Raw genomic sequence first — 19,430 nt, 5'->3', positions numbered from 1 at the left:
GTAGGGGTGGATCGAAGAGAGGTGCAGCGTTGTGGATTTTCAGCTTCCTTCAGAAGGCAACTGCACAGAGTTCCCAGTCTCCATGCCTAATAACACCACCATCAAAATCACATTGCTATTCGACTGATTTCCTTCCCTCTTAAGATGCAGCCGCCAGTCCGCTGGTGGGAAGCAGATATGGTTGCTAAGCAACTTCTTCCTGGAGGTTGGGAGGTTGAGAGTGGGGGTTGGTGGAAACCAAGCTGCATGCTGCCTGAAATTCAGCACGCTGGGGCGGGCACAGTCATGGATATTTGCAAAGTTGACATTTGTGTTACAATTCCTGACACAAAGATTAAGTGTGTGACTGCCATTTTGATTATTAAGTGGGGAAGGGGAGAAGGAGATGGAAGATTGGGCAGAAAGAGGCAGGCAGGTCCTGCAAGGAGTACTCTTACGACCACCATGAATAATTCATTCAGTTTTTTACACAAGCTGGAATTAGAGAATGTTGGTGGTGGGAAGGGCAGAGTAGACTCTGGTCAAAGGAAGAACTGCAGACTTTTCATTAGAATGCAAGAGAAGACGTTTACATAATCCATCAAGTCCCTGATCCCCACCACCGCTCCCCACCCCGGCCTCTCCCATCTACTAAGGAGAAGACAAGTACCATGGCCTTGAGGTGAACTGCATCAATATTCCCATATTTATCCACCTCCACAGGCTGAATCTTCATGCCTGCCATGTGGGCACTTGCTGGGTTGGTCCCATGTGCTGATTTCGGAATGAGGCAAACCTGCAGAATAGAAAGGAAGCAAAGAAAGAGAAAAATCATCATCAGACTGTGAATAATGAGAGAAAAGTACTACAACATGCCTGTAGCACAAATTAGAAACCACCTGTTTTTATTTAAGCTGAACACTAGTGCTTTAAAATCTGCTACACTTTAATTATTTGTCATTGCAAAACAATGTCCAAGAAAAAAGTTTCCATTTGAATCCCTAAATATTGTTGCCTAAAGATGCTCAGGAAATCAATAAACTCTTCCCTTATCCCAATACACTAAAAATAGGCCTGGGCTTATTCTAACCTTGTCTCAGTTAGGATACACAGAAAGCACCTTAGAAGAACATGAGATTGGAAGTTAAACTCAAGGACTCAGTGCCCACATTACAGCTTCAGTGCTCTACTTGGCTTATCCAGGACAGATGATAATGATAGATGTAATTCCAAGGCCTCCCAGTATCAATACACCAATTATATCAATATTTATTGGATGCTTACTCTGTAATAAATTATTAGTTTCTATAAGAACCATAACATAAGCATTAAAAATGATCAACTGAGCCAGGTGCGGTGGCTCATGCATGTAATCCTAGCACTTTGGGAGGCCGATGTGCATGGATCACCTGAGGTCAGGAGTTCGAGACCAGCCTAGCCAACATGGTGAAATCCTGTCTCTATTAAAAATACAAAAAATAGCTGGGTGTGGTGGTAGGCGTCTGTAATCCCTGTTACTCGAGAGACTGAGGCAGGAGAATTGGTTGAAACCAGGAGGTGTAGGTTGCAGTGAGCCGAGATCGCGCCATTGCACTCCAGCCTGGGCAAGAGTGAAACTCCGTTTTGTTTTTTTTTTTTAAAAAAAGATCAACCTGGCCGGGCATGGTGGCTCACACCTGTAATCCCAACACTTTGGGAGGCTGAAGTCAGGAGTTCAAGACCAGCCTGGCCAACATGGTGAAACGCTCTCTCTATTAAAAATACAACAATTAGCCAGGCATGGTGACGCACGCCTGTAGTCCCAGCTACTCAGGAGGCTGAGACAGGAGAATTGCTTGAACCTGGTAGGTGGAGGTTGCAGTGAGCCAAGATCATGCCATTGCACTCCAGCCTGGGCAACAGAGCGACAGTGCGTCTCAGAAATAAATAAATAAATAAATAAATAAATATAAAAATGAGCAGCCGCTGCCCTGGGTTCACACAACTGACTCACTAACAATGGTGGCCTATGAATGACTGTCTAGAGTCCAGAGATGCAGCAGAAACATGGAGAAGAGGATGTGCCTTCAGGTTAAGGAAATCAAGGGAAAGTGCCTCAAGAGCTGAGCCTAAGTTAGAGCTGACAGCTGCACTGAATTTTTATGGAAGCTGGACAGTAGGTGCAATGCTAGAATTCTCAGACCCAAATCATCCTTCATTTCCTCCAAACCACCATGTGGAGGCAGGCTCTTGCAGAACTGATGATGATGTATCCCAGTGGGAAAGTAAGTCACAAGGTTTTCCCCAACAAAAAGCATCAAGGAGAAGCCATGATTACCCTGAAAATCATCCTCCTATATTGTATCCCACAGCCAATATTGCAACCCCTTTGAAGATACATGGGTTGGGCATTATTAAAAATAGGCTATGAAGTTAAATCTTAGCTTCCAGCTCTTTCCTCAAAAACAGCAAAGGAGTCTACTTAAGAAAAATACACGTGTACAAAAAGAAAACGTTAGCCAAAGGCAAACATGGACTACGTTACACTCTTCTACTGTCAGGTTTGTGCCCCTTTAGAATGGCTGTTGGTCTCATACTGGTTGTGTCACATTGTCCTGAAATCGTTTTCTTGTTTGGATGCTTCCCTTTTGTAGTTAATGTTTTTCTTTAATTTCTCAGGACCCAAGCTGGAGGCACTGTCCTCTCTCACAGGTATTGTTAGTCTACAAAAGGATCGTTGGATGAAAGGATCCCTTCAGGGCAGAATATTGATAAGAAGGAGAAAGGTGAATATTAAAAATAAATATAAAATATTCATAGAAAACCAAAATGAAGAATTCATACCAGGTGAGTTCTGCTGAAACACAAACATGTAAAAAAGTCAACCACCCTCTGGTACACTGAATAACAGGCTCCCAAAGACACCCCTGTCCTAATCCTCGGAACCTGTGGGTGTTTCTTTATATGGCAAGGGGGACTTGAAGATGGGATTAGGGTAAGGAAAGATCTTGAGATGGAAAAATTATTCTGGATTTTGGGCTGGGCCCTAAATATATTCTTAAGTGTCCTCATCAGAGGGAAGCAGAGGGAGATGGGACCACAGAGGGAGCAGGAGATGTGCTGACTGAAGCAGGAAGCTCGAGCCAAGGAACGCAGGGGGCCTGCAGACGCCAGGAAAGGCAAGGAAACAGATTCTTCCCTGTCTCCCCCAGAAGGAATCAGCCCTACCAACACTTTGACTTTAGCCCAGTGAAACCTTCTGACACCTGGCCTCTGCAACTATAAGAAAATTAATGTGTGTTGTTTTAGGCCACTAAGTATGTAGATATTTATCATAGCAGCCATAGGAAACTAACACACATCCTGGTGCAAGAAGTGATGGAAAGAGAAGTCTCAGTGGCTTTGTCAAGGACTCATTTATATGTTCCTGTCAGACAGTTCTGGTTTTCTATGAGGATTTAGAGGACTTTAATTATTCTTTATAATGTTAATTTTTTCCTCAGTTTAAAATTGTAGTGTTGGCTGGGCGAAGTGGCTCAAGCCTGTAATCCCAGCACTTCGGGAGGCTGAGGCAGGCGGTTCACTTGAGGCCAGGAGTTCAAGACCAGCCTAGCCAACATGGTGAAACTCCTTCTCTACTAAAAATACAAAAATTAGCTAGGCATGGTGATGCATGCCTATAGTCCCACCTACTCGGGAGGCTGAGGCATGAGAATCACTTGAACCCAGGAGGCGGAGGTTGCAGTAAGCCAAGATCATGCCACTGCACTCCAGCCTGGGCGACAGAGCGAGCCTCTGTCTTGGGGGAAAAAGAATTGTATTGTTGTGAGGGATATGGAAGTAATAGGACCCAGATTTGAAGCTTTGGTTTATCCAAAGCAAGTCCAGCTTTTGGTGCATTGATGCCCATTTAAGGGGGTGCTATGTTTTCTAGACTCCCCAGGGTGCGTGGCATAGAACAGGCATAGGTCATCCTTAGACTTGCTGAATGAGCGAAGGATTAAGGAGTTCTCCTGTGCAAGGGAAACTGATGTCTTACTACTGGTAAAATCTAACAACCAAAGGCCACTACTTTGTCTCAGGCAGCTGGGAAGAAAAAAATATTCCTATACAGGTTTTGAGCTTTCTTTGGTGATGTACATATACACATAATTTGTTTCCTTTGAACAATGTTTTCCCTTTGTATAGGAAACTCAGACTCTGAACAGCAAACTTAATTGTTTTTCTTTAGAGTTTTTATTTTTTCATAAGGAGGTCTGCTGAATAAGTTAGTATTTGACTAACAAATTGAAATATTAATTATAAAGTGTTAAAGGCCATGCCTGGCACATGGTAATTGCCATATAAGTGTTTGCTAAATAAATTTGTATTCTCCCAAAGTAAACTCATAAATCAAGAAGTTAGGCATTCCATTTTGGGAACCTCTGAAATTTAACCTAAGAGAAAATGTGAAAATAACTTCAAAAAGCAGTTTGAAAGGAAAAGACCCATCAGGAGCCCAGGCACTTCTGCAGCACATGATTTCCCCACACTCCCTTTCAAAAAAGAAGGATATATTTTGCTGGATTCCATTAGAATCTATTGTGTGGGAGCAGCTGCCTCAGACATCAGTGATGTGAAAAACATCTTCCCTGATTAGTGAATACTAAATCATTTTCTTCTCTAGCTAAGAAAGTTGGCTTTAAATTAAAAAAAATTTTTTTTGAGAGGGAGTCTCACTCTGTTGCCCAGGCTAGAGTGCCGTGGCGCAATCTCAGCTCACAGCAACCTCTGCCTCCTGGATTCAAGTGATTCTCCTGCCTCAGCCTCCCCAGTAGCTAGGATTACAGGCGTGCACCACCATGCCTGGCTAATTTTTGTGTTTTTAGTAGAGACAGGGTTTCGCTATGTTGGCCAGGCTGATCTTGAACTCCTGACCTTATGTGATCTGCCCGTCTCAGCCTCTCAATGTGCTGGGATTACAGGCATGAGCTACCATGCCCGAGCTAATTAAAATTTCTGATCCAGAAGGATGCCAACATTTCCAGGGTTATGAGCTTTGTATTTCTACCAGCTCAGTGGCTGGGGGGCTTCCCTGCCTCTCCCTTTCCCCCTCTCCCTGAAGCACAGCACCCAGCCCCGCTCCCCACTGCAGAATGAAATGGCCTCTCATGACACTCGGTGATGGCAGGATGGGCAATGGGGCCAGGAGAAACATCACACACAGTGGGTGGAGAAGGGAAGGAGGACAGGAAGACACAAAGAGAGGGAACAGGAACCAGAAAGAATCCACAAGTCACGGAAGAACCCCGTCCAGGCCAAACCCAAAGGCCCTTCATTCTTTCTCCTTGGCCTTTCCAGTTTGGTCCCCAGCTGCTGGACATTCACAGCTACTTCCTGGTGTCAGACTGGGGAATTTGGGAAATGGCGAGGGGTGGGAAGCATCACTGCGTGGAAAGAATCTGGATTTTAGCTGGCCCTTTGCCATTAGCTAGTCACCTGCCTTCTCCAAACACCGCTTTCTGCAGCCTGTCCGCTAAGCAGTGGAGGAGTGGGGTGGAGATGTCACACAGGACAGGCTGCCCCTTTCCAGCATCCCCAGGTTCCTGGGCACCTCGAGGTGAAAGATGCTAATGAAGAGGAACTCCAGGGACGACCTTGGCACATGGAAGCCATGAGGGAAAAACAGACAAGAGAAAATCTTGCATTGTTTTACTGGCTGGACACCCGGAGCTCCAAAGTTTCCTTTCTGATTCAGTGACAGTGCCGAGACTCTCAGGTCCCAAGAGCAATTATAGTTCTAAACAAATCATTCCTTAGAAAGCTGAGAATTCAGAACCACAAATGAATAAACTGTGGGGGAATTTCAGGGTCTGTGTCTGTCTGGTTGGCCACTTCACTTCTCTCTGGACTGGCAAGCAGTCCTTGACCATGACCAGGGTTTAATCATTTATTCAATTCTTAAATGGTCTGTTTTTCAAAGATCTTTAGACATGAATTCTAGGGCCAGGTGCAGAGGGTCATGCCTGTAATCCTGGTCTCCCTAGCACTTTGGGAGGCTTCCTTGAGCCCATGAGTTCAAGGCTGCAGGGAGCTCGAAAAAAAAGGGCCAGGCGCAGTGGCTCACGCCTATAATCCCAGCACTTTGGGAGGTCGAGGCAGGTGGAACACCCGAGGTCAGGAGTTCGAGACTAGCCTGACCAACATGGTGAAACCCTGTTTCTACTAAAAATACAAAACTTAGCCGGGCATGTTGGCATGTGCCTGTAATCCCAGTTACTCAGGAGGCTGAGGCAGGAGAATCGCTTGAACCCAGGAGGCAGAGATTGCAGTGAGCCAAGATTGGGCCATTGCACTCCAGCCTGGGGGACAGGGCGAGACTCTGTCTAAAAAAAATTCTATTCCCCAATCAAGATGAAGGCCTGAAAAGACACACCTGTGGAATCAGGATGACCTACACAAGGGAAGGAGGGAAAAAATGTTGCTTCTTTTCCCCTGTTATGAAAGGGAAGTGAAACACTTTCAGCATTCTTTATTGCCAGTTCCAGACAACTAGCCATAAGTAACCTTCCAGTGGTAATAAAACCAGAAATGGACTAAGACCGGGCCACTACCACTCCACCCTACTTACTTAGGCAGCCAGCACTACCCTACATACTTTGTCTCTAACTCGCTGGTACCAGTAGATGCTTTTGCCCTGCTCTCAGCTCCTAGGCGATGCTCCTACTAAGGACTCCCACTCGACAGCTCAGTAGAAACTCTAGCATAGTACTGGCCATCAAAATGAAGGAACCAGGAACACAGGCCTCCTCTGGAACAAGCTGAGGCCTAAGTTAGGTCACTGCTATAGGCACTGCCCCAGGGGGGTGAGTGGTGCCCATTAGTACCTGCTGGTCCCCAGAGTGATCCCCAAGAGGCGGTTGGGATCCTGGAGACCAGGTTCTCATATCCAAAGCAAACAATGAAGCAGGACTGTGAACTCTGCTTTATGCCTTTTTAGGTGCTTGAAGTTGAGAATCATCTAATGGAGAATTTATTTATTCAACAAATATTTTTTGAGCATACGTATGACCAGAACTGGGCTTCAGCACAACAGGGGTTACTGAAGAAATAAAAGCGTGGTCTCTGCCCTTCATCCAGGCCCAGGGCCGGGGCTGAGCCAAGGAGAGGATGCTTGCAATGGCAACATTCCTGCCCTCTTCCTCCCTCTGCTCCCTAGAGAGCAGTTCCACAGCCAACTGGCTGACGTTTGCATTCTGGGTTGGAGCAAAAGTCTTTTATCTCTGAATGTTTTCCCTCAAAATGGTCAAGTGGGATGTCTTGGAAGCAAGGATCATAATGGCTAGTTCACAGAAGTTTGTTTCTTGACTATATGCTCCCTCATCTGCTTCCAAGAAGGCTTGGAGGGAGTGTCCCACAAAGGAACCCTGAGAGCTAGGACTTCTGTGCCCCATGGTGAGCAAGCGCCACCTTCTGCCATACTCACCGTTCTGTGCCCCTCTCCTTTCTGGTCTAAGTAGGCTCGGATAGTGGCCAGTCCAGCATATTCTCCCTGGGCTCCGCTTCCAAAGATAAAAAGAAAAAGATCACAGTTAGGTCTTCTGGCTTTCATTTACTCATTCAGTATTTACTGGGCCCTGGCCAGGGCTTCACTAGCATGTGACACGTGGTCACTGTCAGACACTGAGAGAAGCTCATCAAGGAGCTCTGCCGGAGTCAAAAGGTCTTGAACAATCAAAACAATCAAAGCAACAGCATCCAGTTTGTGCACTACAGCTCAACCACTCCTACCCAGGAGTGGAGCTTTCTATACCCTTGCTCAGGATCACGCATTGAAAATAGCCTTTTGTTATTATGAAAAATTTCAAAACTATACCAAAATACAGAGGAGAACAAAAGGAACCACCATGTGTGTGTCAGCCAGCTGTAACAATTTGGTTTATGGTCAATCTTGTTTCCAATTATATTCCTCCCTAACCACTTTCATGCTGAACTATATTTTGAAGCAAACTTCAAACATCCTACCATCAGTTCAAATGTCAATATGCAGCCTTCAAAGATAAGTATTGTTTTTAAAAATATAACTACAGGCTGGGTGCAGTGGCTCATGTCTGTAATCCTAGCACTTTGGGAAGCCGATGTGCGCAGATTATTTGAGCTCAGGAGTTCAAGACCAGCCTGGGCAACATGGCGGAACAGTGTCTCCACTAAAAGAACAAAAAATTAGCCTGGTGCGGTAGCATGCATCTGTAGTACCAGCTATTGGGGAGGCTGACATGGAAGGATCACTTGAGTCTGTGAGGGGGAGATTGCAATAAGCCGAGATGGCGCCACTGCACTTCAACCTGGGTAACAGAGTGAGATCCCATCTCAAAAAAATAAATAAATAACTACAAACACAGTGGTCACACCTAAAACAATGAACTTCAATTTTTTCCTTTTTTTCCCCTTTTCTTTCCCCCTTTAAATGGGTAATGTGTCAACATTTTAACAAGGTTCGAGGTAGGCACATCTCATACATGAGCATGAAAACCAATCATCACTCTTTATAATTTCTTAGTATCACCAAATATTGAGTCAAGTGCCTGATTAGCCCCAAAAGAATGAGGCACTTTTAATGTGACACCATTCCTGGCAGTCTCAAAGTCAGATCTCCCAGGCCTTGGATGCAGATGGTTGTTAGGGGCTGGCCATCCTCATCTCAACGGTCCTGGAAGGCGCCACTTTCAGGGCATATGCAATGACTAACATTCCGGTGAGCAATGCTGACTCAATCGTAGACTGTTATTTAATGTTCCCAGTACCCCGTGCAGAAAGGGAAGGGAAATGAGTAATAGATGTATCAGTCCCATTCAAAATGTGTGTGTCTGCAGAAGCTGAAGGAAAAAATTAAATACTAAAAAAGAAACAAAAATTTAAACTTTAAACAAATGAAAATTTTAAAATAAAATAACTTTTTAAAATGTTACCCACAGGAAATAGGTGAGAATTTTAAAAAATGTGTATGTTCTCCATGCCATCACCCCCATTTTGCACACAAAGAAACTGAGGTCAGAGTGCTACATGCCAAATGGCCAACAATGACAGATGAAGGCTTGGGTATGGAGTCAGCCTGCCTCCCAGAGCTACGGGCTCCCTTTGCTAGCAGTGCTGCTCTTCTGAGCACACTGTGCTCTCCAAGGACAGAAAGTTGTGGGAGCAAATGCTGATTTTCTTTCACAGCAGAATTCTTGTCTGATTGATAGAACTGGGGGGTTTAGCTAAAAGCAAAAAAAGAAAGAAAGAAAGAAAGAAAGAAAGAAAGAAAGAAAGAAAGAAAGAAAGAAAGAAAGAAAGAAAGAAAGAAAGAAAGAAAGAAAGAAAGAAAGAAAGAAAGAAAGAAAGAAAGAAAAAGAAAGAAAGAAAGAAAGAAAGAAAGAAAAAGAAAGAAAGAAAGAAAAAGAAAGAAAGAAAGAAAGAAAGAAAGAAAGAAAGAAGGAAAGAAGGAAGGAAGGAAGGAAGGAAGGAAGGAAGGAAGGAAGGAAGGAAGGAAGGAAGGAAGGAAGGAAGGAGAGAGAGAGAGAGAGAGAAAGAAAGAAAGAAGAAGGAAGGAAGGAAGGAAGGAAGGAAGGAGAGAGAGAGAGAAAGAAAGAAAGAAAGAAAGAAAGAAAGAAAGAAAGAAAGAAAGAAAGAAAGAAAGAAAGAAAGAAAGCCTGTCTTACAAGACCTGAGTCACCCTGTTCCTCGTCACCCGCACTGAGTCAGCTGTAGCTCTCTCTGCTCTCTTCCAAGAAGAAAGGCAAAGACTGCTCTTCTGTTTTCCTGGCTTCTGAAAAACAAGTCCTAGCCTATTTGAGGTTTCTTTATTTTGAGAACAAGAAAATGAATATGCTGTGCTTCAGGAAACCACTCACATCACTGGTAACTTCATCTCCCTGTGCCTATGTGCCTGAGAGATGTGTAAAATGGGGATAGTAATGGTACCCATCGCACAGGGTAGAGGTGATGAGTAGTGAGATCATTGATGTCAAATGCTTCTCAGCCAAATCCTGCCCATTCTTCAACTGGCTACAACTCTCTGCCAAGCCTTCCCCAAAGCCACCAATCCAGCTCTTTGTCACTTCCTCAGAGAGGCCTTCCCTGAAGGCAAGAATCTTGTCAACCTTGTTCACAACTGTATTCTCTATTCCAAGAACACTGACATAAAGAATATTTGATAGATTTATTAAAGAAATAATCCTCTACCTCGTCCAAATTCTCATAGCGTTTTACTCTACAATCTTATCTGTAGCGTTTTACTCTACATTACCATCATATACATGTAGTGGACATAGAAAATTATTACCAATTTCACATTTACTTTGTGTGCCTGTCTTATCTCAATTAGAGCATAAGGTCTGAAAGTAGGGTCTAATTCTCAGAGTTCTGTATATTCTCCAACAGGGAATATATAGAACGGTACTCTGCATGTAGTAGTTCTACAATAAGTATTTAGTAAATATTTTAAAAATTGAATTCCTCCAGCACAGGCAATCAATATGAATGTCATCCTTTCCCCTACAGTAAGGAACCTCAAGAAAAACATTTTATATTTATCCCTATGTTTTTCTTATGAATTCTGTTCATCTGACTTTCTTGAAAGGCCAATCAAGGTGTAGACTAGGAATGAAGGAAGAGGCAGATTATTGGCTGAGCCAGTAGTGTAGGAGAAAGGCAACATGCTAAAGACTTGATCAGAAATGCTGGATTTTTCTCTCTCTCTCTGGCCTTAAACATCTATAAAATCAGCTATGTTTCAAAAACTCAAAAAGTGCAGGTGATATATTCAAATGTGACACAAGGATTACTACTGGGGGATTATTAAAACAAATTGTTAGTGCCACCTGTTGGTAGAAAAGTATTATGAAAAAATAATTGCTTTTCTACATAACCCAGACTAAGCAACCAACAACAAACTATTACATACGGAGGAGAGGCTAGGTCAGTGCTTTTCCGACATCTGTTTAAAATGAAGTAGTGAATGGTCTAGAGCTGCAGGGCTGGCCAGTGGACGGGGAGCCTCAGAAACACCAAGTTATGTGAACACAGCTTGAACTGTCTTAGAAAAACAAGGCCCTCCGGGCTGGCGCATGGTGGCTCAAACCTGTAATCCCAACACTTTGGGAGGCCAAGGCAGGTGGATCACCTGAGGTCAGGAGTTCGAGACCAGCCTGGCCAACATGGTAAAACCCCGTTTCTACTAAAAACACAAACAATTAGCTGGGCATGGTGGTGCATGCCTGTAATCCCAGCTACTTGGGAGGCTGAGGTGGGAGAATCGCTTGAACCTGGGAGGCGGAGGTTGCAGTGAGCCGGCACCACGCCACTGCACTCCAGCCTGGGCCACAGGGTGAGACTTCACCTCAAGAAAAAAAAGAAGACAAGAAAAACAACAGGACGCTCCAGTGCATGGCATTCACTCAGGTTGATGAAGGAGCTGCTGTTTAATGCAGAACAGGAAAATTGAGCAGACAACTTCTTCCAAAACTCAGATTCATTCTACAAAGAATCCACAAGAAATTCAATAGACTAGAAAAAGTAGAACAACTGAATAACAGGTATTAAGAACTCACAAGGTGAAAACAGTTGGAGTTGATGGAATTCAACACTATTGTGATGACTATAACCTAGGCCCTTTCAGTATCAGTGTATCATCATAGGTGTGCAAGTTCAGGAGAAATACTCAATGTAAACTTAGAAAAAAAAGACTTTGTAGATGACACGGCAGAGATAGGGTGAGGGTGATAGTTCAGAAGAGCTAAAAGTTATTTAGCAAGGTTAGAACAGGAGTTCAAAGAAAAAACAAATTTTAAAGATTTTAAAAATTAATTTCTCTTTCCTTTTACTAAGAACCCTAGCCAAACATATTGAGAATTAGAAATGGATGTTGTGGCTGGGTGAAGTGGCTCATGCCTGTAATCCCAGCACTTTGGGAGGCCGAGGTGGGCAGATCACAAGGTCAGGAGTTTGAGACCAGACTGGACAATATGGTGAAACCCCATCTCTACTAAAAGTATAAAAATTAGCTGGCGTTGGCCGGGCGCGGTGGCTCAACCCTGTAATCCCAGCACTTTGGGAGGCCGAGGCGGGCGGATCACAAGGTCAGGAGATCGAGACCACAGTGAAACCCCGTCTCTACTAAAAATACAAAAAAAAAATTAGCCGGGCGCGGTGGCGGGCGCCTGTAGTCCCAGCTACTCAGGAGGCTGAGGCAGGAGAATGGCGGGAACCCGGGAGGCGGAGCTTGCAGTGAGCCGAGATCGCGCCACTGCACTCCAGCCTGGGCAACAGCCTGAGACTCCGTCTCAAAAAAAAAAAAAAAAAAAAAAAAAAAAAAAAAAAAAAAAATTAGCTGGGCGTGGTGGCGGGCACCTGTAGTCCCAGCAACTCGGGAAGCTGAGGTGGGAGAATCACTTGAATCCGGAAGGCAGAGGTTGCAGTGAGCCGAGATCATACCACTGCACTCTAGCCTGGACAGAGTAAGCCTCCATCTCAAAAACAAACAAACAAACAAACAAACAAAAAAGAAATGGACGTTGCAGACCAGGCGCAGTGGCTCATGCCTGCACGCCTGTAATCACAGCACTTTGGGAGGCCGAGCCGAGCGGATTACCTGAGGTCAGAAGATCGACACCAGCCTGGCCAACATGGCAAAATCCTGTCTCTACTAAAAATACAAAAATTAGCCAGGTGTGGTGGTGCGCATCTGTAATCCCAGCTATTTGGGAGGCTGAGGCAGGAGAATCGCTTAAACCAAGGAGGTCGAAGCTGCAGTGATCCAATATTGCGCCACTGCACTCCAGCCTGGGCGACAGAGTGAGACTCAGTCTCATGGGGGGAAAAAAGAAGAACATCGTGGCTAACTTTATAGATACCATAAGCCATTTCTCAGATGGTGACTGCTTTGGAATATTTGGAGATGGGTCACTATAGCTGCATGCTTTTTATATATGCAAAAAACATGAAACCCATTTTGCAAGATTGCAGAATGCACCAAAGTAATAATTTATGGTGAACACCAGCAGTCACCAAAACTCCCACTGAATCACATTGTAATTATATGGAGAAAACAGTATTTGTGTTCTCAAATAGAATGTTGTGTTTTTATACAAGTCAAAAGATGTCAAAAATGTGCCATAAAGAAAAGACCATGCTTGGATTCTAAAGTTTTAAAAATTATAGTACCAAGAAATTAAGATTTATATATTTTTGAATTACCAAATATCTAGATTGACCATATCTATTTTTGTTTTAATTTTCCCTAAATATTCTGAAAATCATTTTATAGTTTTTAACACACCATTATAGTTTGTGCACGGATGGCCACCTTTAGTGTGTGATTTCAGTGAAGGTCCCATTGAAATTATTTATAAGCAGTGGACCTATTTTACTTCTTATATTTGAACTTCTTAAGAAGTTTCTTGACTAGGCGTAGTGGCTCACGCCTGTAATCCCAACGATTTGGGAGGCCGAGGCGGGCGGATCACCTGAGGTCAGGAGTTCAAGGCCAATCTGGCCCAAATGGCAAAACCTCTTCTCTACTAAAAACACAAAAATTAGCTGGGCATGGTGGCGGGTGCCTGTAATCCCAGCTACTCAGGAGGGTGAGCCAAGATAATCACTTGAACCCAGCAGGTGGAAGTTCCAGTGAGCTGAGATCGCACCATTGCACTCCAGCCTGGGCAACAAGAGCAAAACTCAGTCTCAGAAAAAAAAAGAAGTTTCTCAGGGTATGTTTTTTAAAAAAATATTTTATTACTGGTATATTTTTTCAAAAATATTTTATTACATTTAAAAAGATATTTTTTCATGAAAAAATATTTATTTTATAAGTGATAAATTATAAGTTTAAATATGAGGTGAATTTGTTCCCTTCAACTACCTATAATATCTATAGCATCTAGCACACAGCCCTTTGTACAAAATGTAACATTTAGAAGCTAAAATATACATCATCCTCCCCCAAAAGAATGATTTTCTTGTAGACATAAGCAAGATTATTCTAAAATGCATATGTAAAGGCAAAGTAACTGGAATAGCTACTTAAAAAAAAAAAAAAGAAAGAAACTGGCACAAATCAATTTATCTGATGTCAAGGCTTATTAACAGTAGCCCCCTCTTATCTGCCGGAAATATCTTCCAGGACACCCAGTGGGTGCCTGAAACCACGGATGGCACCCAACACCACGTATACTACGAATTTTCCTATACATACATATGTATGATAAAATCTAACTTATAAATTAGGCACAGTTAGAGATTAACAACAATAACTGAGAATAAATAGAATAACTATAACACTATACCATTATCACTACTCTTGTGCTTTGGGTCCACCACTAAATAAAATAAGGGTTACTTGAAAACAAGCACTGTGACAGCATAGCAGTTGATCTGATAACCAAGGCAGCTACTAAGTGACTGACGGGTAGGTAGCATATACACAGTGGATATGTTGGACAAAGGGCTGATTCACATCCCAGGTGGGATGGAACAAGATGCTGCGAGGTTTCATCACACTACTCAGAATGGTGCACAATTTAAAACTTAGGATGAATTGCTTATTTCTGGAATTTTCCATTTAATATTTTTGAGCCAGTTGACCATGGGTAACTGAAACTGCAAATAAGTGGGGACTATCATATATAGCTACAATAATCAAGCCTAGGTACACATAGATCACACACATATCAGTGGAACAGAATATAGAATCCAGAAATAGAGCCACACAAATATACCCAACTATTTTTGACAAAGTTGCAAAAGCAATTCAATGGAGGAAAGATCGCCTTTTCAATAAATGAAACTGAAACACTTGGACATCCATAGGTACAATCTAAGTCTCACAGCTTATATAAAAGTCACCTGTAAATGGATCATGGACTTAAATGTAAAACATAAAACTATGAAACTTCTGGGAAAAACAAAAAACAATAAAACTTACTGGGATCTAGGGTAGATTGGAAACCAAAAGCACAATTCATAAAAGAAAAAAATTGATTGATAAATTGAACTCCATCATAATTAAAAATTTTTGCTCCCATTAGGGATACAAGGACAAGCTACAGAATGGGAGAAAGTATCTGCAAACTACCATAGCCAACAAACAGTAAGGACGAATGCAATTCAGAAAATGATGCTGGGAAGATGACATGTGGACATGTTGTCAATGTGCTTAGAAGTACAAAGGAGGGTTACCTTAGGATGTTGAAAATCCACTGGGTTTTCATTGGTGCTGAGTTTAGAGGTGTGTGTGGGAGTGCAGAGCCTTTCAGTGGCTTTATTATCTGGGGGAATTCCCTCTTTGTGTGAGCCTATGGGAGAGACAGGGTCCTACACTCCCCTAAGAAAGCAAAAAGGATTAGACATTCCCAGTCACTAAACACTAATAAGACATGGAGGTGTGAAACAGCCTGCAAAATACTCCACCCAGGACGTTATGAATCTGGATGGGCAGATGGAAGGAATGGGACAGTTAAAGATTTTCCACAGTGAGGATGGTGACTCTTCCCATGGTGAGACTCCATTTTGTTCTCTGCTGCCCGCCTCTCTTGGGTCTTGCTCACTGCTGAAGTCTTATTCTCCAGCTTTTCCATCAACTCTGTTAACTGCCCAATAACTTCCCTGTAAATTATTCTTCTGCTGAAGTTAACACAAGCCATTTTCTGTTGTTTGCAAACAGGAGCCCTTAGGTGGCATTTATTGTTAAATGTTTTCTACAACAAGATCATGTTAAAGTCACTCATTCCCAGGCAGATCTCACAAACAGATAGTTCCTGCAGCCACCCTGGAGTTTCTCTTGCCTCTAATATCAAAGTTGTTTTTTATTTGCTGCCCCTTTTCAAAGTTGTTTGGCTCCAAGCAAATTATTCCTCTGGATCTCATCTGTCACATGCACATAATGCTACCTATTTCACAGGTGAACTTAAAATTTTTATGATAGAATACATTTATGTGGGCTGGGCATGGTGGCTCACACCTGTAATCCCAGCTACTCGGGAGGCTGAGACACAAGAATCGCTGTAATCCCAGCACTTTGGGAGGCTGAGGCAGGTGGAGGCAGGTGGATTACCTGAGGTCAGGAGTTCAAGATCAGCCTGGCCAACATGGAGAAACTCCATCTCTAATAAAAATACAAAAATTAGTCAGGTGTGGTGGTGCACACCTGTAATCCCAGCTACTCAGAAGCTGAGACTCAAGAATTGCTTGAGTCCAGCAGGCGGACATTGCAGTGAGCTGAGATCATGCCACTGTACTCCAGCCCGGGTAACACAGCAAGACTCTATCTTAAAAATAAATAAATAAAAGAATACATTTATGTAATTAAAAAAAAAAATCCATCATCAGTGTAGAAGGGTTATAAAGCAAAAAAGCAACCCCCATCCATCCTGCCCAGTGTCACCCCCCAGAAGGAAATACCTCACAATTTCTTCTGATACGTAAGGGTTTTGGTATTGGACATCTTTGATGTCAAACTCCCCTCATCCAAACTCTCCTTTACTTTGAGAAACAAAAGTGATGCAAGTGAAACATCAGCTAAGAAAACTGATACGGTAAAAATGACGGCAGTAAAATGATCCTAACAACCACTGTTGAAATGACCCACTTCAGTTCACGGCAACTTCAGAGGACCACTCTCAAGAAAACAAGGTAAAAATAGGTGCAGATTCCTGTCTTCCAGGTGGAAAAAACAGGTGACTAACAATTTAACAGTACAAATACCTTGGAAACAGTATGATTTTAACCAGTGAAACTCCATGTATTGCATGTCTCAAGTACCCTAACGTTACCCAGGTCTCTATCTCTACAGGTTTAAAATCAAAACCCCTCAACACGTCATTCTGTAATGTTCTTACCAACCTGTATCAATTTGCCTTAAGTTTAGTTCCATGATTAACCTTTGCTATCTAGTCAAAAAACATAGATCAATCAGCTGGTATCAGAAGAGCGCCTCAGAGCAGTGGTTCTCACGCTCAGTCTAGTCCCCAGACAATAGAGAGCATCAGCATCAGCTGGGAACTTGTTAGAAATGCAAATTCGGGTCAGCACTTTGGGAGGCAGATCACCTGAGGTCAGGAGTTCAAGATCAGCCTGGCCAACATAGTGAAGCCCCATCTTTACTAAAATTCAAAAATTAGCTGGGCGTGGTGGCAGCTGCCTGTAATTCCAGTACTTGGGAGGCTGAGGCAAGAGGATGGCTTGAACCTGGGAGGTGGAGGTTGCAGTGAGCCGGCACCACGCTCCACTACACTCCAGCCTGGGTGACACAGCAAGACTCCATCTCAAGAAAAAAGAAAAGAAAACAAATGCAAATTCGTAGGCTCCACTCCAGGAATACTGAATCAGAAATTCTGAGGCCGAGAGCGGTGGCTCACGCCTGTAATCCCAGCACTTTGCAAGGCCGAGGTGGGTAGATCACCTGAGGCCAGGAGTTCGAGACCAGCCTGGTCAACATGGTGAAACTCTGTATGGTCGGGCGTGGTGGCTCACGCCTGTAATCCCAGCACTTTGGGAGACTGAGGCGGGTGGATCACGAGGTCAGGAGATCGAGACCATCCTGGCTAACACAGTGAAACCCCATCTGTACTGAAAATACAAAAAATTAGCCGGGCGTGGTGGCGGGGGCCTGTAGTCCCAGCTACTCAGGACGCTGAGGCAGGAGAATGGCGTGAACCCGGGAGGCGGAGCTTGCAGTGAGCTGAGATCGCACCACTGCACTCCAGACTGGGCGACAGAGTGAGGCTTTGTCAAAAAAAGAAAAAAGAAAAAGAAAAAGAAATTCTGGGGTGCAGTCCAATGTTAGAACCACTGCCCTGAAGTCTAACAAACTTCAAAAATCAAAATATACTCTTGAGAGTTAAGGAAACTGGGGGAAAGGAGCTCCTTCTGACTGCTTTACATTTCCCCAAAGATGGCTCTCCTCATCCCTCACCCTGCTTTCTCTCCTTCCTGGCATTCTGAGTATTTCTTTGGGAAATCAGGGAAGACTCACAGGTCTCTCGTATTTGGCCCCCAGAGCACTCTGTTTCTGAAGTTGCACTAGGCTTGGTGGAAAACTTATCAGAAATGATCAAAGACGTCAACCATGAGCTCAGGAAGGGATGGGTTGGAGACGGCAAATAGCAGGCTTTTGACCCTCCCTGCTCTAAATTATTTGTGATATGCACATGATAGCCACCTCCATCTTGCTAAAACTCTCTTTGGTGTTCCTCCAGGTCAAATTGCTCTCCAACCCTGTGATGCACATTAGAATTAGAGAGGTTTTTTTGCTTGAAAACGCTCTCACTTCTTAGCCAGGTGTGGTGGCGGGCACCTGTAGTGCCAGTTAACTACTTGGGAGGCTAAGGCAGGAAAATCACTTGAATCCAGGAGTCAGAGGTTGCAGTGAGATGAGATCGTGCCACTGCACTCCAGCCTGGGTGACAGAGTGAGACTCCGTCTCAAAAAAAGCAAAAAAAAAAAAATCCCAAAACTCTCCCACACGAGCTCCACCCCCAGCAAAGATTCTGAGGTAATTGGTTTGTGCAGTAGGTAGAGCATCTGAGTTCTTCAAAGTCTCCCCAGGTAACTCTAACATGCAGCCAGGTCCAAGAACCTCTGTAAACCCAGTGGTTTTCACAGGCTGGTGGCCAAACCAGCAGCCTCAGCATCAGCTGGGAATTTGTTAAAAATGCAAATTCTGGGGCCCTACTCCAGACTTCCTGAATCAGAAACTCTGCAGGGCGAGGCTTAGTAATTGCAGAAGCCCTCCAGGTGATTCTCATGCACAATTAATTCTGACAGCCATTGAGAGCCCTGTTCACACCTCAATTTAAGAATCTTCCCATGAAGGAGATTCTGAGAAAAGCAATGGCCAGCTCCGTCTACATTCACAATCACAGTTTGCAGTTTTTAAGGACAAAAACAACTACCTCAATTTTTTAAGCCAAGTGAGCTAATAATAATTCCAACTTGTCTTTCACTTTACATATCCATGGGAGGTGTTAATTACTCTTTCTGTCTGCCTTAAACATCACATCACAATTCTAAACCAGCAATTCCTAGAATGTACTTGTGAGATGCTGAATGATTTAAAGAGTGGCAAAGTGTTATGGAGAAAAAGCTGAAGCAAGCCCGGCTGGGCTCAGTGGGAAATGAAAAGGTAATTAAATATTATTTGGCTGTTTTCTACACCAAGCTGGAAATCCTCCCTGGGGTTTATGGGTTGAACAAATAGGAGAAAATAGGGATAAGCTTCTTGACATTTTTTCTTTCAGGCCCTTCAAACACCCTTGGGATCAAAATGTCCTAAGGAAACTAGGAAGACCTGTGAAGACTTGGCTATATCAAGCAAAGTTTCTTGACAAAATTTATGGTTATTGTCTTAATCCATCCAGGTGCTATAACAAAACGCCAAAAACTGGGTGGCTTATAAACAACAGAAAGCTATTTCCCGTTGTTCTAGAGGCCGAGATGTCGAAGATCCTAGAAGCCAG

General features: G+C 43.5%; 1 protein-coding gene and 1 non-coding gene across 2 annotated transcripts in view; both read right to left on the bottom strand.

The window, feature by feature from the left end:
• The window catches only part of GLDC (glycine decarboxylase), a 117,349-nt gene that overhangs the window by 26,680 nt on the left and 71,239 nt on the right, over nt 1-19,430 (bottom strand). The window contains exons 16-17 of the mRNA XM_050761698.1: nt 7,424-7,499; nt 650-775 (exon numbers count right to left, since the gene is read on the bottom strand). Coding sequence (XP_050617655.1) covers nt 650-775; nt 7,424-7,499 — 202 coding nt within the window. The remainder of the gene's footprint in view (nt 1-649; nt 776-7,423; nt 7,500-19,430) is intronic.
• Nucleotides 8,399-8,500, bottom strand: LOC126938197 (small nucleolar RNA U13). The gene has a single exon (XR_007720018.1). It is a non-coding gene; the product is annotated as a small nucleolar RNA U13 (small nucleolar RNA).

Source organism: Macaca thibetana, chromosome 15 (assembly GCF_024542745.1).
Source record: "Macaca thibetana thibetana isolate TM-01 chromosome 15, ASM2454274v1, whole genome shotgun sequence".
In the NCBI taxonomy this organism is placed as follows: domain Eukaryota; kingdom Metazoa; phylum Chordata; class Mammalia; order Primates; family Cercopithecidae; genus Macaca; species Macaca thibetana.
Note: the sequence above shows the minus strand (reverse complement) of the source record. Positions and strands in the feature narration are given on the sequence as shown.